We start from the raw sequence: 25393 nt of genomic DNA, 5'->3' as shown, positions 1-25393 counted from the left end.
GGAAGAGAAGTTAGGAATCTTGCTAACTTTTTGTTCTTTATGCAAGAGATTGGTGACTTGAGTCTGGTGGTGACAATCCCCTTGATTCTTTCAACTCTAGTTGCCATTTTGAAGCCTCTAATTTTCATTTTGCTCCTTCAAGTAAATCCAAGTACCAAGTACACATAGAAGGCACAGTACACCAGGTTGTGGAGAAGATAGTTTAGATAAAACAATCTTTGCCTTTGTGGAATTTATAATCTACATTATATAGTTATATATAACGATAAAATATTGTTATATAGGATAACGATATTTACACAGATTATTTTGTATTTATAATACATTATCCTATCTACAAAGAGTCCTTAGTAAAATCTTTCATAGAGAAAGGTGATTTAAAAGTTAAGTGATCTGAAGGAGCGCAGACATCTGGCTCCACATTATACTACAACAAATCAGAAATATCCTTCCCAGAGGGGGAAAAATGGTAGGAAGAAGAAAGAAAATGGCTAGCCATGAAAATGTTCTGGAAAAAGAGACAGGTAGGAAGAATAATAGATAGAAGTCTGGATCTGAAGTAAAGAAAATCTGACTTCAAATCTAGTCTTGGGCATTTATTAGTTCTGTAACCAAGCAGGTAACAATCTGTTTGCCACAGTTTCTTTGTATGTAAAATAAGGATAGTTTATCTCTTGGGGTTGTTGTTAGAAAAAAATTAGATATTTTTCAAACTCTTTGAAAGTCTTAAAGTGCTATACAAATGAAAGTCGTGATGATGATGATGAAAATGATGATAGAGTGATTGTTTGCCTATTGTTGGGATGATGAAATGTGACCTACCTTCCTCACCTCTGCCTAGTTTATCATACAGCTCTTGAGGTCAAATCATTGACTCTTAGGAAAGCTATGGCCCTCATGTCAGAGATGACTGCTCAAGATCACTATAAATTCCATGAAGGCAGATACTCTGTTTTCCTTAAATTTTTAATCTTCCCTCTAAGTTCTTGGCATAGTAGGAGGCACTTAATAAGTAGTGTTTTAATTTGAATCCAATGTCATAGAAACTATGAGATTCTGAAAAAAAAAAAATCCCAAAGACTACTATAGTATTATAATACAAACTACTGCTTAAAAAACACACACACACACAAAAAACCCAAAACCAAAAATGAACTATCTGGGAAGATTCTTTTTTCTTACTATCACTAGGAGAGATGGTGATTGTTTTAATGGCAATACCTATAACTCAGGAGTATCTCGTTGCTACTGAGAGGGCAGGAGTTGCTATCACTTATATGTTGTTATGTTTCACACTGCACATTGCTGGAAACCATCCTATAAGCTTAGGATAAATATTATTATCCTCATTTTGTAGGGGCTCTGAGAGGATAAGTGAGGTGGATGTCCATTCAGGGCTGTATGCTGTGTAAATGCCTTAGTCAGGATTAGGACCCAGTTATTTCCTGATTACAAGGGCAGGGCTCTTTCAACTGTAACAGGTAGTCCCTCAAAATGAATTACAGTTTATAAATAATTGGATGTGCAGTCCCTAAAGATTCCATCTGTGAAATATTTAATGGAATTTTGCTGGGTATGGAACTGGCTCTAAAGAATCATTTCTTTCAAAGTTGTAGAAGATTTTCATGATACAAGAAACATTTCACTTATTTATACAGAAGTTACCTTTTTAAAAATTCCACTTATAAATCCAGTATCCTATACATTAGCGTAAACCAGTGTTTGTTCAAAGGTGTTGGCATATATTGAGTTAAATGACTCTGTTAAAGAGCTAAGCTAGTTAAAATAAGAATCAAAGAATTAAGCATTCAGTCAGAATTATAGCAAACTTTTATTTTATTCATATGTGGACTATGTACACAATGGTTTATTCATAGACATTAATAATCTAGAATTTTAATCTAGGGTTTTCCTGTTGTCATCTGGTCTCTTGACTGCCTCTTTTCATTATTAATGTGTACTTGGACAAGGCAAGTTCCCTAGGGTGGTAGCTATGTGAGTGGAGATAACTTAATATCAGCCTAAGCAAAAGTAAAAGCTGATTTGACTACAGAAAAAAAAAAAAAAACAACATGTATTTTATATTCTAAATGCTTCTTCACCATTTCTCAACCATACTACCACACTTCCAGTTTGATTTTATGTATTTTCTTTCTCCATTAAAATAGAAGTTCATGGAAGGCAAAGACTATTACTTTTTCTTGTCTTCATATTTCTAGCTCTTAGTACTATTCTTGGCATATAGTAAGTGCTTAATAAATGCTTTATTTAACTATTAACCAAATGATCAAACATTTGGCTATCAAACAAATATGTAATGACTTCAAAATTATGGTAAAAAATTGAGCTTATAAGGGACAGCTAGATGGCACAGTGGATAGAGCATGAGCTTTGAAGTCAGGAGGACTGAACAAAAATCTATCTTCAGACGCTTAATACTTTCTAGCTGTGTTATCCTGGGCAAGTTACTTAAACCAATTGCCTCAGCAAAATAAATAAATAATCTGAGCTTATACTACCTCCATAAAAATGAATAACAATGTCCATGAGCTCTCCAACTTTTCTTCAAAGTCCCTATAGGCTTTCATGTTCCCATACATGCTGAGAAAAAATTAGCAAGGGAGAAGAAGACATGCTATTTTCGAGAAACACTATGCATTGAGAGATTATTGCAAGATGTATTTCCTAGGTATAAAACAATGAATCTAGAGACTGAAAATTACTTTGGGAATTTCAGAATGATAGTAGTTCTCAGAGTAAAAAAGAACTTCAGAGAATACTCAATCCACACTATACCAGACCAACAATCACAGGATTATACAAAGAATTAGAAGAGACTTCAGAAACCAAGTTCAATGCCCTTCATTTTTATACCTGAAGAGAACATCCCACACAAATGGTCATCCAGCCTTGGCCTGAAGAGCTCCAAAGAGAGAGCGCCCACTGTCTTCTCTAATAGCCCTTCTAAATGATCTCCTTCTTTTCCCAGAAAATAGTGATTAAACATGCTGATTTCAATTCAATTCTGGCTTGGGTGATAATATATTGAGATTCTTTAGAACTTTTGGGGGCCATCTTTCTGCAATGCTAAGGACCTAAAAACTTTGTCAATGAAGAAAAACCCTTACAGAGATTCTCATAAGCAGGCAGCCATATGCTGTATGTGGTGATATACTACCAACATCTCCCTATCTCATCCTTTAGATAACTCCTTCATTCCTGAGCTCTGACTTGATTGTTACCTCATCTAGCGAACCAAGTATACTATTCATTCTATTTATTTGCTAGGAGATGCCTATGTAATTAAGTCTAATGAACATAAGTATATACTCTTATTCAGAAACATCAGTAAGGATTCCAGTATTTCCACTCTAAGACAAACACAGCATTTAACATTTCATGTAGTTATTCAGAACCAGTATCTCTTGGTTGTTAGGAATCCAGAGTTTAAAGAAAGTCCACACATAAAAACATTGCTTTTATCCAGAGAATATCAAAAAGTACATTGAATATGGGAATAATCTCTATAATTCCCTTGTCTTACTGATAGAAGAAGAAGAAATATGATAATGGTATGGGAAGGGAAAGAGAAATAGAGGAAATCAGCTAAAGATAGAACTATTTAGAAAGATAAACATTTTTAAATGTTCTTGATCTCTCTCTGTTACTGCTGCAACTATTATGGCACTCCTATTTGTTTCATTTCAGTAACATGGCATAAGTACCTTTATATTCACTGTCATTTAACTAATGTCATGAAAAAATGTTATTTTTCTGTAAATTTACACACACACACACACACACACACACACACACACACACCATATACAAATTCCAATTAGGGATTCATTTCCTATACTTTCTTTCTCTGCTTATCCAAAAGTATAACAGACATTGAAAAGAGATGATGGTGGAATGTGAGAAAATAAAATCTGTTCTCTTTCAAGCACTTCCTTCTTCTCAAATTTAATATTATTTTCAAAGTGGGCTTATTAGTCAAGTCTCTCTAGCCACATGTGTTTTTTGATGTTGAATGTGAAAAAAATATCTAATTTTTGATGTAGCAAAAATGCTGAATATATAAATTATTTCCTCTGAATAACTAAAATTGAACAGATAACCATGATTTTGCAATTAACAAAGTATGAACATGAAGTTTATGTTTACAGAATTTGCTATCATAATTAAATAAAACATACAAAAAATCAATCTGATTTTATCACATGCATATTGTTAGTATAATTCATGGTACAGAGGTATAAATGGTGACAAAAATACTGAGATTCAAAAGACAAATTTCACAGTTGTATCAATCTAGTTTTTTAGACTCCAATACAGTTCCCAAGGGGCAAAACTTTTAGAGCTATCTTAGTGGGAACTCTTTTCCTCTCTTTTTTTCCTCTAAGGACAAATATATGATCAAGCAATATTGTTCTCCCTTACCCAAAAATTGACATAGACATGAATCCAGAATTAGATATTGATAGGGACGTTAATGCCTTGCATAGTCAATTATGTTATTTAGGGGGAATTGTGGTCACAAAGGAGTTTAGAAAGTATTTCATCCCCAATAAATGCTGCTTTTGAACTAAAGAAAATAAAAACTCCTCACTTTGATCTAAGCCTCTCTCTTATTTTAAATAGCTAATATGTAATTAAGAATATGAAGAAAATATGAAGAAAGATGAAATGAAGAATAATGAAGAAAATGTAAAGAAAGATGAAATTAAGAATAATGAAGAAAACCTCCCCCTTTTTTTTTTCCTTTCAAAATGCCCACAGTTCAGGCCCCTTTGTAGACAAATAGGCCCTTTTTAATTGGCAGTTCAGAATAAGATCATAAGATCTCCCTACTCATTTTTTTCTGGGTCTTATAATTGCCATAAATAACCATCTCTTTCTAACATACAAGACAGGGTTGTCAAGTGTTGATCTAATCAGAAGGATAATTTCATCATCAGCCAGGACTTGTGAAACTCTGGTGTTAACAGAAAGCCTTTTCATTGGATAAGAGAAATGTCATATAAATGTCTGCACCTTAAGAATGAAAACAATAGTGTACTACTTAGATTATTCTTAAAAATTATGAGGCTGTGAGATTCAAAGCTATTGTCTGGACTAATAACTTTAAAATCCTTATCCTTAAATGCCACATATTATTAAAGTAATAATATTTAACAATGTGATTATTCTATTGAAAATACAATGATGATGCATTTAGGTAAAATTGATTTTCAAATAGAAAAAGCATTACTTTGTGAATATATCTTGGAAAATTACATTTACCCCTTAACATACTATGGAATACAGTTACATGGGCTGCTTTCCTTAAAATCAGCAACAAATTCTATCATTTGTTTTTCCTATGCTAACTCTTACATCTGCTAATAATATTACACCAAATAATTAGCCAACTTTATGATGCAAATTCTGGGGAACACACCAAAATCTGCCCTAATTTTTGACCATGTAGTCAAATTTCAGGGAGTAAGTTTTGATATTCAAAATTTCAGACTTTATCTAGAAATAAATCTAATTAAAAGAGGTAGATAAAAAATTTCAAAAGATATTTTCCTCTTTTCTAAAGTTGCTGTGGAAGTAATGAGGAAATAAATAATAGATAGTAGTGTCACTTTCAAATTCAGTGCAGATAGGCACTGATATCTATATAAAGTACAATAAAGAAGACTTGGGAATTCTTCATAAATGGTAACAGTGAACAAGAAAATCAAATGATTGGAATGTGCATGATCATATTTCTTAACCCTAAAGAATATGACCTTTAAGAGGACAGGTTTGTTAAATTAGGCATTTTCCCCACAATAGCTCTTCAGTAAGTATCATTTAAATTGAGCTGACAAGCTTTAAGCTACAGCAAAAAAACAAAAACAAAACTATTAATTGGCCTGGATAATAGAAAAAAGGCTTAGGGATTATTTGATTATTTCAACTCAGATATTTAAAAAAAAGAAAGAAAGAAGATCACTGTATTCTCCACCAAGTCTCAAAAGATTGTGAAACTGATTAAACTCAAGTATTTTCTTTTATATTAAGTGTAATGATTTTGAAAATTATGATTCAAAGAAAAACAAACCTGAGTAAAACAAGAAGATGAATCTCAAATTACCTAATCAAAAATGATGCCATGTCCCTGATCCATACTGAGGACCCAATTAATCCCCGTTGACTGACTGACAGAATTTCTTAGGCAGAACGCGATGGGTTTCAGATATTGAATGTTTCTAAATACAGTTGTTATAAGGAATGAGATTGAACAAGGACAAACATCCAAATAGTACTCTTGAATGACAGAAACTCAAGCAGCTACTTGCTAAGTTCAGATCAGAGAATCTTAGTGATATTCTGAGAATCTCCTAAGCCTACTACTGTTTCTTCATTCTTAATAGCCACATTAAGCTTACGATTGAAAAAGGAGCAAAGAATGTATACAAATAGCTGTAATTCAAAGTAGAATGAGAGAATGCAGTGAAAGTACCAGGTTCTGTGGAAGGAGAGTGGAGATGACATTTAATCTAGTAGTAAAAAGATTAGTAAGAATTGTATATGCAAGAACTATGAAAATTATTAAGAATATTCCAGTCAAAGGAAAAGGTATAAACAAAGGAATAGAAGTAGGAGAAGACTCAGGGACTGATCAGGAATTAGAATGAGGTACCTAGAGTTGAGTGTGTGAAAAAATAATAGTGCAAGATAAATCTAGAAAAGTAAATTCAGACCAAGTGGTAGAGGCCTTTGAATGCTAACCCAAGAAATTTTGACTTTATTTGGTAGGCAATGAAGAAACCATTAAAATTTCAGTGGAAGAAGGGGATTTCACAAAATCTATTATTAGTATACTTTAGTAAAAATTAATCTGGCAACACTGAGTAGGTATGTTCACATGGACTTTGAAGGATGGCAGTAAGGCCAGTCAAGACTATGACAAGGAGTGAAGGATATGGTGGGATATATAGGTCATGTGAAAATAAAAGATAACAATAAAAATTTGTTTTTAAAAAAAGCCTATCACAATATCATATCCTACAATGGAAATGTGAAATTTAAACCTAGAGTTGAGGAGTGAAGTTGGATCTAGAGATACTGATTTGCACAGTAGGTGGAGGGTGACATTTGAAGCCATAAAAATGGAAAGATTCATGACAAAAAGAGCAGAGAGACAGAAGAGATGGAAGTATGTCAACATTTAAGGAGTAGAAAGAAAAGCCAATGAAAGAGATATAAGAACATACAGTACCTTTGCATATGTAAGATTAGAGATGACAGAAGTGAACTAAGAGAATCCAGTAATATTGAAGCCAAGAAAGGAGAAAAGAAGTAAAGATGAAGATTCTGATCAGGCAATAGGATCAAAGGCAATAAGAGATCAGAAAGGAAGTCTGAAAAAAGGCCACCAGATTTGGTAGTTAAGATGTCACCAGCATCTTCTTGAGAAAGCTGAATGAGAAAGTAGAGGAAACAAGTATAGACTAATCTCTCAAGAAGTTTGTTAGTAATGATAAAGTAATCAAAGTAATGATAAAAAATACTATCTGTCTCCAGAGTAAGAATTGATGAACTCTGAGGGCAGACTGAAGCTTTTTTTTTCACTTAATCTTTGCCTTTTTTTTTTTTTTTTTTTTTTTTGGAGCATGCCTAATAAGCATGTTTTACATGACTTCACATGCATAATTGATATCATATTCCATTGATATCAATGGATAGGGAAGGGAGAGAATGGAAACTCAAAATCTAAAAAAGTGAGCCTTTAAAATAAATAACTAAATGAAAAATGTTTAAAGAAATTTGTCAGTAAAAAAGCAAGAGATAGGATAGTAATTCAAAAAAATTATCAGATTCTAGAGAAAGAATATTTCAGGAAAATAAATATTCAATGTTTGTAGATAAAAGGAAAACAAGTATAGCAGAGATACAAGAAAGAGAGAAAAGAAATGACTAAGCAAGTAACTGGGAAAACAAAGAGGGGAGAGATGGAAACAAGGAAGAATGGGTTCAGAAGAATCTTTCAGGAGGAGGAGTTGGAGGGCATGCAATTGGGATGGCTTAGATTTTAGTAAAATTTTCCAGAGATCACTTGAGTAAAGACAATTTTTTTCCTGGGCAATCATTAATGTTTCAGTATTTCAAGATGACAAAAAGATACTCACCAATTCCAAACATTGCCGGTGGCCATAGGCTGCAGCATAATGTACAGTGTTGTAACCTTCCTTGTCCCGAATTGATGGGTTTGCATCATTTTGAAGTAGAAATTCCAGGCATCTGTAAATGGACAGTGAGGCATTCTTTAGCTTGTTTTTGTTTGTAAAGACATTATCAAAGAATATTCATTTACAATTTCTAGTCACCAAAGTCATAAAGAATGACATCACCACTTTTACTTCCTGATAAAATTTTTTTTTTTGGGGGGAGGGGGTGGGGAATCAAATAAGGATTTATTTTCAAAATATATGCAAAGGATAAATGTGGAAATATGTATAGAAGAATTGCACATGTTTAACATATAGTGGATTACTTGCTGTCTAAGAGAGAGGGTGGAGGGGAAGAAGGTAGAAAAAATTGAAACACAAGGAGGCAAGGGTATTTTCAAAATAAAAGCAAAGATAGTTTTCAACATTCACTTTTGCAAAACTTGTTTTGTGCAAAACACTCTTGTGTTTCAATTTTCTCCCTCTTTTCCTCCTACTTCCTCTCTCCACCTTCTCCCCTAGACAGCACATAATTCAATATATATTAAACATGTGCAACTCTTCTATACATATTTCCACATTTCTGATAAAATATTCTTGATAATTTCGTGGGCTTCTAAGAACCCCTAAAGTTAAAATTCTTATAATTGACATTTTATGCTTTAGACTAACAAAGAACCTTTCATGCATCATTTTTTAGGTTTTTCAGAAGCTTATTACTTCATCTTGATTCTGCCATTTTAAATTTTAGAGCATATTTTGGTAACAAGGAGTTGCCATGAAGAGAAATTATAGTTCTGTCCATCTCAGTGTAATTAATCTCTCTGTTCTCAAAATCACGAGATTGCAATTTGAAGAAACCCATGTCCCAAAGTATAAGAAATAAAAGAAGTGGTGCAGTTATTCCAATGGCCATACTCCTCTTCCAAATAGTTTTGTTTTTGTTTTAAATCTGATTTTCCAAGTAGACTTTAAGGGATAGTTAAAAGGTTGGTAAATAGGCATCATGAAACAGATAAAAGGAAGGCAAGTATTTTAGCCCAGACAATATACTGAAAGCTTAAGAAAGAGAATGAACATGCTTCAAGAACAATGAAGAGTTATTATACTAACCACCAAATGTGAAGAAATGGACTTAAATTGTACCACTAGCCTTTAGGTTTGATTTGAAAAATCCTCTATACAGAGCTGTAAACAAGGGAACAGGTTATAGAAAAAGGAGATTAAATTGCCTTCCCTGAAAAGCTTCAACTAGGATGACTGCCTATCTGTTTGAAATGATAAAATTTTTCCGGAATGCAGAGTGACTGGATGACCATTAGAGAATGTATTCAATTCTACAATTACATTATTGATGTCAAAGAAATTATATTGGATTTGGATTTTTTTTGCCCAAGAAGCCAAATAGTTTTTTTTTTTAAAAAACTAGAAATAAATGGTATTATGTCTTCCCATATTTGTATGACAAGTCAACATAAAATGTCCATGGCTTCTTTGAAATTTCATATACTTATTTGCATAAATTTTGGCAAAAGGTAAAATTGATAAATCACAAAAAATACAAATGAAATTGCAACAATTTGTAGTAAAATGACAGAAAATTGGTGGTTAAATTACTTATAAAAATCAAATACATATCATGTATCATGTAAATAACTAGGTCCTGATTTATTAGTAATAAATTCCCTAAAGTAGAAATTCTCTCTGCTTATTTCCATTGAACTGGAACCAATGACCATATTTTACATAATTATAACTTTGAACAATACAAATTTAAATATATGCCATCACTTAAGGAGGTTCATTATTCACACTAATTGGGACCTGGATGTAATATATCTATGAACAAATTAAAATATGTATCGGAACCTTACTATAATGCTCCCTCTGGAAATGTGAGATATTTTTGGAGCTAAGTTGCCACAGAGACCAAAATGAACCCACCTTATGATCAAAATTTGGTTCTTTAGCTAATGAAATAAGGTTCCTGTGTAAAGATCAAGGTTAACCTAGGGCCTAGTATTCTGTAAATGGATTTTAGTGGGGTTTCCAAATTTAGGTGGGAAAAAATTACATTTTTATTTTCACTAATTGAAGGTTCCTTATTGAATACATGCCTCACCCACTCTCTCCTAGTAAAATCATTGGTGCATTATATACATGCAGAAGTTGAAGTCTAAAAACAGAATTATTTAAAGATGCATTAAGAGAATATTGTTTTATCCTGAAGCAAGGGTCCCAAATTACCTCTACAGAGTTATTGTACAGGCAGGGAGTTAGATGGGCCAGCATAAATTAGGATAGGTCAGTGTCAGAGCCGAATACAGAGTTCTCATATACCACCCACCCCAACAGAAGGAAGATCAGAATCAGATATGGGCAGACATTAAGAACCCACTTACGAGGCAGCTTCCTTTTCCTTTAGCTCACTGGCTCTTTCAAGTTCTTCTGCATTTTCATGGGTGTTTCCCAAAATGTTCTTTCTTCTTAGCACAAGGGATAGAAAAATGCAACTCATGTTCAAAATGGCAAAGTAGTCAGTGGTTCAAGGCATGGTTTGCCCTTCCCTCCCCCTCTCCACCCAAATACTCAAGAAGCAAGCAAAGAAAGCACCATTGGGCTTTCCTGATTTGTGGAAAGGCCTGCTTCTGAGGTGAGAGAATCAGCAAGTCCCCCTTCTCCAAAGGATTCTCGTTGGGAACAGCACAATCTTCAAAGCATTCAAAGGTCTGTGAGTTAACAATATAGTCATTGACCATGTCCTTGCCATACAATCTAAGATCTTGGGCAAAAGGGCTTCCATCTTTGACTCTTCCTGATTCTCTCCTGACCTTCCTGACCCCTTACCTGTTCAGTGTCTCATTCAGGAGAAGACAAGGGTCAAATCAATATTCTTCAGATAAAACCTGAAAGGCTACTAATAATCTAATCAGTTTCTGTGCTGCCTTATATTGTTGTGACACCGTGTCCTTGCTGTTTGTCACACAAAATGCTTCATCCCCTAATGCTGGGCATTTTTACTGGCTGTCATCCAGGCCTAGAATTAATTCTCTCCTTACCTCTATTTCCTGGTTTCCTTAAAATCGAAGCCAAAATCCTACCTTCTCAAAAAAGTCTTTCCTAATTTCTCTTACTTCTTTTCCTCTCCCATAGCTATCCTTCTGTTGTGAAGTCTTCCCTATGATATTACCTCTCATTTATATTTCTCTAATATGGGAATAGTTGTTTTGATTTTATCTCATTTTTAATTTAGGAATTAAAATAAGCATTTCCATAACACAATACACTTTAAAAAAAGAGAGATTGCATGTGAAACTGCAAATCTATTATGTACAACTTTTAAGTTGTCTCCCATGCCAGAATATGAGCCTCTTTAACTTGAGGACTATTTCTGCCTTTCTTTGTGTCCACAGTGTCTGACATATTAAGCCCTTAACTATTGTTTCCTCCAAAGGGCTGAACAAAGACCAACATCTAAATGACTTTGTGATCTGAATGACAGCAGACAGTGCCATGCCCCAACATGGCAACATTATGTGGATATAATCCCCAGGAGGGATTGGTGGGGATAGTAACAACCCAGAGTTCACACCCATCACCTAGGGACAAGGGAAAACCAGAATGCTACTAAATATATATATATTCCAAAATAAACCACTATTCCTGAAGGCTATTAAAATTATAGCACTGGCTCTTCACCTCTTTCACCCACCATTTGTTTAGTGGATTGAGTTATCTTATGTCTAATTTCCAGTTCTAGTCCTACGGAGCCCTAACAACATGCCTACCTCTAACAATCAATTTTCTCTCTAACCTTCCATACAGCTCTGGAAATAGCATTCACATCCAAGGTTAACATCAATAACACCTTGTTTCTCAATACTGATAGTGCTGTTTAAAGGCTGCTAAGATTACAGACAGATGAGTATTTCTGATGGGTGGCAAGTATATGAACAAATATAAATTTAATGGGAAATGAAGAATTTAGAGAGGGGATAACAATAAAACTTGAAGTATAGGTCAAAACATACCAGATTTTCACGAATAGAAACCCACTTGGCATTTCAAAGCAAGTAATGGAGAAGAGAAGGAAGAAATTGTGTGGTGACATAGGACAGTCAAATGGAAAGGCAGTGGAATATATGGGCACATAGGGGCAATGAGGGTCAAAAACAAAGCAATTCAAACTACTCTGAATAGGAGAAGGGATTTCTTCCTTTATAAGTAGGTTTTCTTTAGAAGGCAAGAGAGAGAAAAGAACCTTGACAAACCCTTTCCCCATCCCCAAGAGGGAACATATATGAGCTTTTTTTTTTTTTTAATTTTTACTTTCTATCCATGTCTGAAGCTGCAGCATAGTGTAAAGGTGTTCGTCCCCAGTCATCTGTCTCGTTAATGTTGGCCCCGGTGTTCACTAATGTCTCAATACAGTGGAAATGACAATTTGCAGCTGCATAGTGCAAAGGCGTCCTGCAAAATAAACAATTTGTTACTTCAGACACAAGTCTTGAAAAATTTGCCAAGGTTTGCTCACACTAACAACTGCATTCCCAGGGAAGGGTTGATTGACAACTAGACTTTCATAGGAGGCAGCTAGATGGCTCAGTGGATAGAGTGCTGGGAAGACTTGAATTCAAATCCAGCCTCATATATTCACTAACTATGTGGCCCTGGGCCAGTCACTTAATTCTGTTTTTCTTAGTCCACCAGAGAATGAAATGGCAAAACACTTTAGTATCTTTGTGAAGAAAATCCTATATGGAGTTAGATGTGACTTTTAGCTCTAAAGTCTATAATGCTAAGATGAAGATAGAAAATGGCTCAGTAAGTCTATATTACCTTGCACTAATTCCCTTTTCTTCTATCCTGTCAGTGCCCTATTTCAGACCCTTATTACTTTGTACATGAATTATCACAACTGCCTCTTAACTAGTCTTTCCTTCCTTTACTCTCTACCCCTTGGTTAGAAGTGGTGGGAAGCATGGATTGATCTTCTTAAAGTACAATTCTGATTATATTTTACATTCACATAGACAGATACATCTTATTTCAACTCAGAAATCAATGACTCCCACAGAACATGCTGAATAAAGGACAAATTCCTTAGTCTACTATTCAAGTCTGGTCTCAAAGTATTCTTCAGGATTCATCTTCTTTTTTATTTGTACTTTGCATTTTGGCCAAGGCAGAGCATTCCCATTTTCTGAACACTTTCAGGGGCTTTCTGACCTCTGCAAATTGTTCCTGTTGTTTCTTCAACCTAGACTTCCCCTTGCACCTGTTGAAAACCTAACCATTCTTTAAGGCCCAGCTTAAATTTTACTTCTCCTATGAAGCCTTCCCTAATCACCGTATACAGAAGTATTTTCTTCTTCCTTTAAAGTCCTATAGCACTTTTTACCTACATAACATACACAGTCCTTTGTATTTGTTACTTATGTTCATGTGCTAATTTTCTGCATAGATTAAAGGTTCCTCCAGTCTAGCACTATAATTGTTGTATGTCTGTTGCACCTAACACATAACACATTATAATTATTAATTTTAATATTTTCTATGATAGAACAATTTATTAATTATATTTTAATATTTTGATGGGCCATTTAATTGGCTATCACTCTCTAAGAATCAGCTCAAAGACTACAACTATAGAAAAGGGGGTACTTTCCTCCAACTATTCCCATTGAATGAATTGAGTTTTGCCTTATAACTGATGGCTGCAAAGAACATTTTAACCAGCTTCTGGTATCCTATATAGTTTCAATGTTCTCATAAGGTAAAGGAACAACAAAAAATTTTAACAGGCAATTATAGAAAATTTGATACTTTTATGTTGCCCATAAAATATTTCTAATGAGAGGGCATTTCATAGTAATACCATTAGAAGAACCCTACAGCTGAAGTTCCTAAGTCTGTCTGCTTGTAAATTGTTTTTCCTAAGACTATGAAATTTGAACTAGAACTTCTCATATTTACCAACATCAGAGCTCATTAATCTGCCAAGGGAGAAAATAACTTAACTTCCATAAAAACATGACACAGATGTGATAACATGATTATTAAAAGAAAAAAAAAAACCCATGACCAAATTCTTAAAAACCAAGATATTAATTCCTTTATTTCCCTCCTCTGGAGAAGGGAAATGTAACTTTGCTAAAATTAAAAATCAACCTCTGTTGGAAAAGACTGAATTTTTCAAAGCTATAGAAAATTTTGAGATTTCTAAAACCCACAAAGATTTTCCATAAAGTCACTCGGGAGACAATTAAGAGATAAGGAGGAAGAAAACTGCAGAGTAGAATGAAGATTAAAGTGGAGTGGAAAGTGGCAGATCTTTAATTCCTGGTTCTCCTACAGATTAAATGATGTTGGACAAGACTTAACTTCTTCCTTTGCAAAATGTAACCAATAAAATTTATCATTTCCAAAATCCTCTTTACATTTAATGCTCTATTATTCTGTGCTTTTCTCCCCATGCCAAGCCTATTTATAGGACGTATGAAGCAGCCATAGCATAGTAAGTAGATGGAAAAATGGTCTCAAAGTCAGGAAGATGAGGATTCAGCTCCTGCCGTCCTACCTGTGTGAGCCCAGGCAGATCACTTAATATCTTGGTAATATTAGGCAATTCTAAGACTCTAAGTGGTAGAGAAGGTGGTGACCTAAATTGAAAGAGAGTTTCTGTCCTCTCTATTTCAATGAAATTACAGAAGTAGTCCTTATCCTCTCCCCTGGATCTTTTGAAGTTATAGAATAAAAGGCCATTTTCAATCATCAATGGGAAAAAAAGCACTTTTTAAAAATGAACATTATCCTCCCATGGAAAATAATTCTTAAGAGGAGTAGAATGACACAAAACTAGGTTAGTTTTTATACTTTGTATCCTGGTCTTAAAAAAAGGACCTTCTTTCATTTTTAAAGTTTGTACCCATTATAATTACTGACTTTAATATTTCTCTATGTTAGAACAATTTACTGATTATCTTATAACACTTATAATACTTTATTGACTAACTCTGAGTCAAAAGAGAGAACTGATAAATACCATAAAAACAAATTTGCCTCTGGTATCAAGTCAACTTACTAATCTTCAGTATCATGTTGATATTGAAGACTAGTAGATGATTGGAAAAAATCCATTTATACAACTAGAATTTCAGTACTCCACATTAGTATAGCTAGAGATAGGTCTATGCCAATGGTAACCTATAGCCCCACCAAATGCCTGGTGTTTTAAAGCATGTGTACAAGAATTTATCCTAGCATCTCCTTTGCTCACAATACAAATAATGTAAAGATGTTTCCAGATCTCATGACCAACTAAGCACTATGTTTGGGGAAGCTTACTATTAAGGAGTATGAGAGCATATATTCTAGACAAAAATCCAAGATTATACAGGCGTAGTCTCAGCAGAAAGATTATAAATATATTTACAGGGAGTATCAAGAAGAGAAAGGAAGAGAAATAACTTATTTTTATACAGGATTCAAAAATGTGCATTTGACTTTTTATGTTAATTGCACCTGCTCTTTGAAATTGCATTTGAAGGAGGATCTTTCTTTTAGGGATAGAAATCTTTCCAAGTTGTTCCACAGTTTCTCATTTGAAATTCAGTGTTAAGATTTCCAGATGGAAATTCCAATTCATCCCACCATCTCCTCCCCGGACCCCTCCTTATTTACACAACCCTGACGTAAGGACCCCTGATTACTTACCTCCCACATTTATCCTTCTTACTGAAATCTGCTCCACTGCTCTGCAAGAGTTTTATACATTCCACATTACTGGAAAGATAGGAAACAAATCATTAAGAAAATAAATGTGAACTGTGTTCCCTTCTGTGTTTACTAAGCTAAAGCTAACTACTTCACTGTAACTTTTGGCTTAAATTCTACTAATAAAAGTAAACAGATTATACTAACTTCATCTCTGGCACAGCTAAAGTTTCAACAGTCTTCTTGAAAACAGGTTCCTTAGATCAATAAAATCAATACCCTAATTAAGCAGCTCTACTTCCGTGAATATTATTTTAAATTATCCTTAATGATTATTACATAGCCAAATCTTTTAAGGATGCTTCATTATTTATCCAAATACATTTAAAAAAAACCATAGTTTATTAAATGATCATTTAATATAAAAAATGGGGTTTAGGCACTTAAATCTACAATAATTTCATGTCATCCTTAAACAATGAGCCAAAGTGGATGAGTATTACTTTTTATCACAACTGAATGAGTTTGCCACGATAACCATTTTCAGCCCAGACAGCCCTTAATGGAAAATAAAACAGCTGCATTTCCCTGTCTTTGTAATCTAGGTAAATAAATGTGCAAGAACCATAGCTGAAAATGATGTAATGAAGCAAAGTAATCTTCTAAAGCTCCTTTGTCATTCACAGAAGCAATAAATCATGTTTAGTAGGCAAACAGAAAGAAGCTCATTGGAGTGTATTTTCCTATAGTAGGTTAAGCAACCAATACTAATGCTAATAGGTGTTTCAGTCACAAATCCAAAACTGAATACAAACACTTTTTATACAAATCTGTTTTAAAATAGCAGGTCTATAGGAAAGCAAACTATTCATCACTGTTCTAAATTAATTATCATAAACTAACCAAATCATTATTTAAATGCTACTAAGTAGTATGGGAGAGAAGTATGCTGAGCTTGGAGTCAGGAAGATCCAAATTCAAATCTTATTTCTATAATGAGCTTAGTGACTCTGGAAAAGCCACTAACCCTATCTTAGCCTCATATTTCACATGTAAAATGGGAATAATAATAATACCTACCTCATAGGGTTGTATGATGATCAAAGGATATAACATACAATGCAATGCAAATCATAAAGCACTAAGTAAATGCTAGTTATTAACTCAGATTTTTTTTAAAAAGTTTAATTTATCACTGATGGTAATCAAATAAATTCAATTCAATTTATGATAAGCCTTATTATACATTCAGGTTAGAGTGTAACCTGTTTAAGCATTAAATACAAGCACTTTCCAAGCCATTCATGGTATTGAGTTGGTACAATATAGGCAGCTATTGAACATAATTCTCATTATAATGGGAAGCCGATAAAATAAAAACATTTAAGGATGTATTTTGGGGCCACATCAGTTATACACTGGCCACAAAATGGAAAACGTAACATCTTCACTCAATAATTTTAGTAAATATGAAAGAAGTTTTTAGTAAATGTGTTCTTTTATATATCATTAGTTTATTGACTGAAATTGCATTCAGATGTCTGGAATAGAAAAAAAAAAGGCATCATATAAATAATATTCCCAATAGTTTCACCAAAAGAACTATGGGCATATGATCTTGTGTTCTTTGCTTATGTTATTTCTACATTCTTTTTACATTAGTACACACAAAAAAGTCTTAAAATGGTATTCTAAAGTGAGGGGGGAAAGGAATGGCTAGAAATGAAAGGGAAGTTATTTAGTTTTATCTTTCTAATAAATAGGTGATAGTAACAGAAAAGTAAGAGGAAAACCAAAGAATTGTGAATGTTTTAATTTGTGTGTGTGCATGTATGGTTACCAATATCTTTCTTCAAGATTGAAGACAAACTCCTTTAAAAAAAAAAAAAAAAAAACATGATGTGAACTTTATATGTGAACTTGGTCTCTTTTCAAACTCCATTAAATAATTTCTTTGGAGAGAAAAAAAAAGTGATCTGAGGAAACAAAACATGTGGCTTTCTTTTAAATGACTGAGATTCTTTAAGCAGAAAAAGAGTGTTGGTTGACAAACACCCATTTGCCAGTCAAGACCCAGCAGCAATTAATTCATGAACTAACAATTCAAAATGACCAATTACTCACCCTCCTGCGGCAGCAGCATGAAGGCAGGTTCTTCCAAATTTATCTGGTGTGTCTATTTCAAAGCCTGCAGACAGCACGTGCTCATTACTAAACAAGGACACTATGCTATACTTTTGTCCTAGTTAAACCACAAGAAACATTGCAGAGACAGAAAAATCAGTTAGTAGAAAAACCAGAGTGCAAGCAATTGTAGTCAGCAAGAGGTTGTCATGGAAACGAAGAGTAACTGCTCAAGCTTGGCGATTCTATAAGAAGAAGAAGCATGAAGTCAAGAAGAATTTATTTTCACATTCAGCCCTGGATGCATCACAGCGCCATTTTTCAATCACAGTAGAAATTTATGAAAGTGATTGGAGATAACTAGGACAGCAGATTGGCAGACAAAGACATGAAGAAAACATGGAATCCAAAGAAGGAAGCTTAACATGCTATCAGGAGATTTTTTTTTAAGTGAATTTCCACCTTTCTGGTTGATTGGAAGTGTAAAAAACATGCCTTCATGCAGGGGCTATTTTTACACATGCCCAAAGCTGGGAAAGCAAGATCAGCTATAAGTAATGGACTAGATAGAAAATAAATTTCTGAGTTGTCTGAACAATTAGCTCACAGACAATGTGTGTCTGGTAATCATGTCAGCCCCTTTTTGCTTTGGAAGCCCAGGGAAAACTGTACACATAGGTTTGGAGATAGGAAATGAATTCTAGTTTTAAGAAGAGGAAAAATAGATAGGATCCCTAGTGGTAACATGATAAACAAAAAGCTTGCCACAAATTAGGTAGCATGAGACAATACTATAAGACTATCTTTTCCAACCTGTAAAGGAATTTTTCAATTTGAAGTAGTCCCATAAGAAAGAGACTTAACTAAATTGGCAAAAATTCATTACAAAGATATGCAGACTCCATGTAAAAATGATATTTTGGTTCTTTCTTTTTTTAAATAAAATGTTAAAACAGCCTAAAATTTTGTTTACTTCTTATGATTCAATCAAGTTCCTATATCACCCAAACCTAAATGATGCTAAACCATAACTCCCAGTAATGGACAGGAGGATAGAGGCATTCAGAGGAACTTCAGTACAAGGGCTGCTGGGAATGAATCAACATGCAGTTAGGAAAGCTATACATAACCCAGGGACCAAGTCAGCCCAATGACATGAAACACAGGCAGATACTGTTTTCAACCATCCACTAAAGCCACATGACTCAAACTATTAATTAAACTTCATCCTGGCTAGTGGATGTACCTACCTGAAGACAACAACTTTCTGCAGCAGTCAGAGTGAGCATTCAGTGCTGCTAAATGTAAGGGGAACATACTGTGGATACCGCATCTGAAAAACAGGACCACCATACGATAACAATAGCAACAACAACAATAATAATAACAGTTTGTATAGTGTTTCGTGGTTTACGAAATACTTTTAAAACATTATTTAATTTTTTCCTCAAAGAAACACTGGGAAGCAGATACTTTATTACTCTATTATTATCCCCATTTTATTGATGAGAAAACTGAGAGAAATAGAAGTTGTACATAAATACCCACCCATAGTCACATAAATAGTAAATATCTGAGATTGAATTTAAACTTAGATCTTGCTAACACCTGGTCAAGCACTCTAACTCATTATGTTGCCCACCAATATATTTCTGTAAATAATTCTCTAAACAGTTTTAGATAAACATTTTATTTTTCCAAGTCTATCCTGATAAAAGCTATAAACATTCACTTGAGGTTAAGGGAATTATAGCTCTATCAATATTCTCTATAATTTTTATTAAGCTAACCAGCTCCAATATCTAACACTAAAATCTATTTTGACTTGTTCTTGGGATGGAAAATAATATGCATAACAAAGCATTCAATATATTTATCAAGAAACTTTTCCATCTCTGTATTAGGAATTGGAAAACAAGGGGAAAAAATATCTGTTCATCTATTGGATCAGGTTCTACAAACAAAACCAGGTTCAAGCTTTTCTTAAAGAAAATGAGCACTTATATTGTGCAGGGGAAATCTTCATGTCTTTAATATTTTTTCATATTGTGTATTTTCTTTTTGAAAAATGTATAGTGTGCAAACAGGTAGGTATGAGAATTAACAGAGATAAATCTTTAGAACTGAATTTATTGCAGTAGCCCAAATAGTTCTGAAAAAAAAAAAAAGAACTACAAAAATAATGAAAAACATTGGAATCTCACTTATAATGCTGTTCTGGAGATCTATGCAATGGGATCATGTTATAGAAAGATAGCCATACTTATAATGAGGTGCTTGGGAAACTTCTGTAATTAAGCTCATTTTAATGTGTCACGCAGGAAGAATATACCTTATGACCAATTCTACTTGATGGCAATTAGTATCAAAATTAGATGTCACAACATCACATTTTCTCACATTCAGTTGTTTGAACAAGATATTTCAGACTTTGCAACTTCATTGCAGCCATCAGTGACAGCCCTAAATAAATTTACCTCCTGCCAGAGTTAACTATCTATGGGTCTTCTCTAATGTAAATTGGCCAAGCAATATTCTGCCTCAGAAATAAATTGGCATATGCTCCACAAAACGACTTTGATTGCCTATGTAATTTGCATTTCTAAGCTTTGGTTATGTAATTTTCTATTCCTCAAATAATTGTGTAGTTACATCTTCACACATATATGTGGATATGAACATATCTACTATTCATGATATCCAGTGCCCTTACAAATCATGCTGTCTAAGTATCACTCTTATCATATTGGCTCTTTTCTATTTATTAGCATTTTTTCTCCCTCTTTTCTCCCTTCATTTACTGTTCCTAGATGAAGATTTCCAACCTGGTCTCTATAATGGCTGGCATCCATCAAGAAATGCAATTTGCCCATCTTCCTGGTAATGTCAGGTTGAGGAAAGCTCCTTGTAATTGCCTCCCTCATCGTTTAAAAAAAAAAATCTGAGAAGCAGTTGCATCAGTGACTGACCTTGATGCCTGCAAAAGGGTACAAGTGGGGGGATGGGAAAAGACACATTTTCTGTAAATACCATCAAAGATATTTTTCAGTCTTCATGAGAACAGAAGCAGCCGTTAAATATTTTTATGTGCCACATGCTTTGAAAGTTCCTTGCTAAATGAAGCTCCAAGCAAACCTGAAAGAAAGCTTACGCCTTTCTTTTGTGGGGGTTGGAAATGGGATGGGTTGGGGTGAGACTAATAGTTTTGTGATTGGAATTTGTGGCAAATTAAATGATTAAATATATTTGTCAATATGTATGGAAGGTCTATCCACATTTAGTGCTTTAGAAATAAATTTTCCTAGGGCTAGGTCCTGGATGAAGGATTTCTTAGTGTTTTTGATTCTATAACTCCTTAATTATTCAATAATACCCACAACAAAAGCTATTCATATTCAAATGCAAATACAGCAAAAGTATTTCAAAAGAGCTAATATTTTTATTTTTACAAACATTCCATGTCTCAGTGGAAGATTCCATAGACTGCTATGGCCAGAAAAGTTACCCCTTTTGTCACCAACCCTATAATAAGGAGAGTCTTTGAATTTAGTTATGCTGGACCTTAGATGAGAAATATGGACTCTTTTATGGGACCTGGAGTCCAAACTTTTTTTTACTTCCAACAGCTGCTCAAAGCTTCTACTCTGATTGTATAACCTTATTACAGTGGGTCACCTCCATACTATGATGAGATACTCAGGTAAGATTTCAGAGAAAAAGTCTACTGGGAGCAAGAATACAAACAGGGTAAATTATCTTTTAGCAGGAAAGGTACTATGGATTTGGCAGATTTTACTACTAGTTCTTTTCAACAGACTTCTTACTCAAGTTCCCAGGTAGAGAGAATAGCAATAATTTACATTTGTAGAACACTCTATAGTTATAAAGTACTTCGTATACTTTTGTTTCATCTCCCCCTCACAATCATTCTCTAAGTCAGACACTGCAAATGTTATTATTCTAATTTTACAGAAAAAGAAATTATAGGCATCGTGACTTGCCCAGGATCTTATAAGTTGGAAGTGGCTGAAAGCCTGGCTTTCAACCTGGCTCTTAATGCCTGGTTCAGTACTCTTTCTATTATACATAACTAACTTATAGTTCATCATCAATACATATTATTAGTAAATATTTCACTTTATTTTTTTTATTTGTAAACCTCATCTGTGACTTAAGAAGATGCATAAAAATTCATTTGGGGTTCAATTTCTTTTTCTGCCTAACCAAAGGCAGTCCTTTCAGCATTTGTACTGAAATGGCAAAGATTTCAGTTCAGATGCAAGTAATATTATCTACATTCAAATGGATGTTATTGATGCTAATAGAATATATCTTCAAGATTGAAATTAAAGGAAAAATGGATGTTTGTGTAATTGAAGCAAATTTAAGACCTTCTCAGTCAAAACTTTAAAAACAATGCAGTTCAAAAAACCCCAAAAACCCACATCATTTTAAAGATGTTTTAAAGACACCTTATACAGAAAAGAAATATGGCAAAATTATCTACATAAAAAGGGACTTTATTGATTCTAATCAAGTATGAATAGACTATTGTATCTCATCAAGTTCAAAATTAGGAAATAAAATCTCCAAATGACACTAAAACAGCAATGAATAATTTCAGCAAAATAAAAAGTCAATTTCATTTCAGTTACTACTTTTACTTGGCTTTATGTAAAAATTGATAGAATCGAAATGATTCATTTTTTTTTCTGATTCAACATTTATCTGTCTTTCTTAACTTCAGAGTAAATGAGGTCTGAAAATCAATTGATTTCACAGATCTCATCAAAGACGTCAATAAATGATGTCATGAAAAGATCACTGGACTGGGTTATCAGAAGACCTGGATTCAAATTCCTCTAATTCTAAGCAAGTCACTTCCCTTCTTCTAACTCAGTTTCTTCATCTAGACAAAATGATATCTAATAGTCCTCCCAACTCTTAAATTCTATAAGAAATAAAATATACAAGTAAGTATAACTAACCAAATTGGTAGACTATTTTGAGCAATGGTTATTCATTATAAAACATTCTCTTTTGGTTCATCAAAAATATCAGCTAACTTGCTGTATGAGTAAAGTAGCTCAAAGCAGGTTGTGTTAAGAAACTGATTCCTTAAATCCTGGGAATGACTTTACATCAGTTAACATTTTTAAAAATATAACTTAAAGGTTTAACAGACACTAAATGGTTTTATCACAAAAAGGCCTCATTTGTGAAATGGAGATAGATTAGCTAAGTCTCTTGAAATCTAGATCTGTGATCTTGTGATATGTTATTTATTTTTCTATATGAAAAAGAAATAGTAACACAAACAGGTTAATATCCTTTACAAATAAAGGGGACTTAAATGAGAAACAAAAATATATAGAAAATAGTTAGGTCTCCTAACTATAATTTTCTATCTATTGGAGTTTCTCCTAATTTTCAACTTCCCAACCAAAAAGTACTTTTCCCCTGGAACTGACCTCTTTCTCTCCCTCCCCATATGAATTCATCAGAATGACTATACATTCCTATTTTATATTGTCATAAACAAATAAAATAATGCCTCATATGATCTATACCTCAAGCCCCAAAGACGTGATCTTTAATAAATCTGTCTTTAAAAACAACCTGATATATGTTTAGACTCACTCATTTTTTATATTACTCTAGAGAAAGATGTTCACTTTTTTTTTTTTTTTTTGCCCAAATTTGGTAACTGAAGGCAAATTTAGGAGAATCTTGATTCCATTCTTCTGATTGAGAGTGTGGTATCTATTCTTTTGATATCATGTCCAAATTCCTTTCTGATATTGAAGGTCTTCAATATAATCTGGTACTATCTTACAAATTCACTCTTTCCTCTCGCTCCTCTCTAAATCCATTCCCAAAGCCTTAGACTGCTCTATTCACCGACCTCTGCTCTCAATTTAATTCAATTGAACCAGCATATGTTTTACTATATGTCTACTATATGCAAGGCAACCTCACACTGGGGATATAACAAGTAGTTCCCAGCCTTTGAGAGTTTAGCCTCAACAGGGGTAAATCCCACTCTGCCCATTATTACTTTCACAACTTTACTCATACTTTTGTACCTTTTTGGTTATAACTTTCCACTTCCCCCCCATTCTCAACACACACTTTTGTTGTTATTCACTTGTTTTTCAGTTGTGTCCAACTTTTCATTACCCTATTTGAGGTTTTCTTGGCAAAGATACTAAAGTAGTTTGCCATTTCCTACTTTAGCTCATTTTACACATGAGAATACTGAGGCAGAGTTTAGAGACTTGCCTAACACATGCAGCCTTTCTTCACATTTCCAAATTCAGCTCATGCTTCGAATCCATTCCCTCTCTGAAGGCCCTTCAGTGTTGATCAGTCTTCATTTATTTTTTTCCTTAGACTACCAAGGATACTTATTATGTATATCTCATATTTTGGCAGTATTTTCATTACATAATTTTATGTTTCAGTTGCATCTTGGATCTCACAAAAGACTGCAACCTGAGATCAGAGATCGTGTCACATATTTTTTTCCTTTTTCTCTACATCATGTAGCATAGTACTAGACCTACCATAAGCACTCAAAGAATGACTCTGGAATTAAAGTGAAAACTTTAGTTCATAGTCACCTTTTATAATGTAGCAAATACAATCAATTGCTAGTTCTGCAACCAAAACAGACATTAACAGTTAAACATGAAAACAAAACAGAGTAAAAGGAGAATGTAAGCACCAATATACATTCTTTTTTATTATATAAGATATTATTTCTTCTACTCAGTTACACTAATAATTATAATAATAAAAATTATAATAACTGGCATTTAAACAGTATTATATAGTTTGCAAAGTACTTTCAATATATTATCTCATTTGGGCTTCCTAACACTCCTTGAGAATTGGTACTATAGGTATTATTCTCTGCACTTTCCACTTGGTGAAACTGAGGCTTTGAGAGATTTAAGTAATTCTCTTCTTGGTCTCACAGAATGTATCAGAGGTAAAATTGGACTCAGTCCTTCAGACCCCAACACCAGAATTCTAAGCACACCCTTTTTCTAGAAGGAAAACTTCTGGAAGAAGTTTTCTAACTTGAAAAATAGCATCATTAGAATGCAGAATCTAGAATAAAGCTCAATTATCATTTGTAGATTGTTAGCAAGTCACTTATTTTAGTTTTGGATTCTCATCTATAAAACAGAGGAATTTGACTAAATGATATCTAAAAGTCTTTCCAGTTCTAAATTCCTGTGACCTTTAATGAAAGTATGCTGAAACATATTAGTACCCTCAAGTAACTAAAAGATAACCCATCTCTTAGTCACATCTGCCATTAAAAGCTATTTTATTTCAAA

The 25393-nt window shown here is 33.6% G+C and overlaps 1 protein-coding gene across 11 annotated transcripts in view; it reads right to left on the bottom strand.

The window, feature by feature from the left end:
• The window catches only part of ANKRD44 (ankyrin repeat domain 44), a 344895-nt gene that overhangs the window by 81944 nt on the left and 237558 nt on the right, over positions 1–25393 (bottom strand). For 4 of the 11 annotated variants that reach the window (XM_051985956.1, XM_051985963.1, XM_051985958.1 and 1 more), the window contains 6 exons: positions 19295–19377; positions 18045–18162; positions 15921–15989; positions 12534–12674; positions 10607–10690; positions 8166–8277 (listed from right to left, as the gene is read on the bottom strand). In XM_051985956.1, coding sequence (XP_051841916.1) covers positions 8166–8277; positions 10607–10690; positions 12534–12674; positions 15921–15989; positions 18045–18162; positions 19295–19377 — 607 coding nt within the window. The remainder of the gene's footprint in view (positions 1–8165; positions 8278–10606; positions 10691–12533; positions 12675–15920; positions 15990–18044; positions 18163–19294; positions 19378–25393) is intronic. The other 7 variants (XM_051985957.1, XM_051985959.1, XM_051985964.1 and 4 more) reach the window with 3 other exon arrangements.

The sequence above is a fragment of the Antechinus flavipes genome, chromosome 3, assembly GCF_016432865.1.
Source record: "Antechinus flavipes isolate AdamAnt ecotype Samford, QLD, Australia chromosome 3, AdamAnt_v2, whole genome shotgun sequence".
Taxonomy (NCBI): domain Eukaryota; kingdom Metazoa; phylum Chordata; class Mammalia; order Dasyuromorphia; family Dasyuridae; genus Antechinus; species Antechinus flavipes.
Note: the sequence above shows the minus strand (reverse complement) of the source record. Positions and strands in the feature narration are given on the sequence as shown.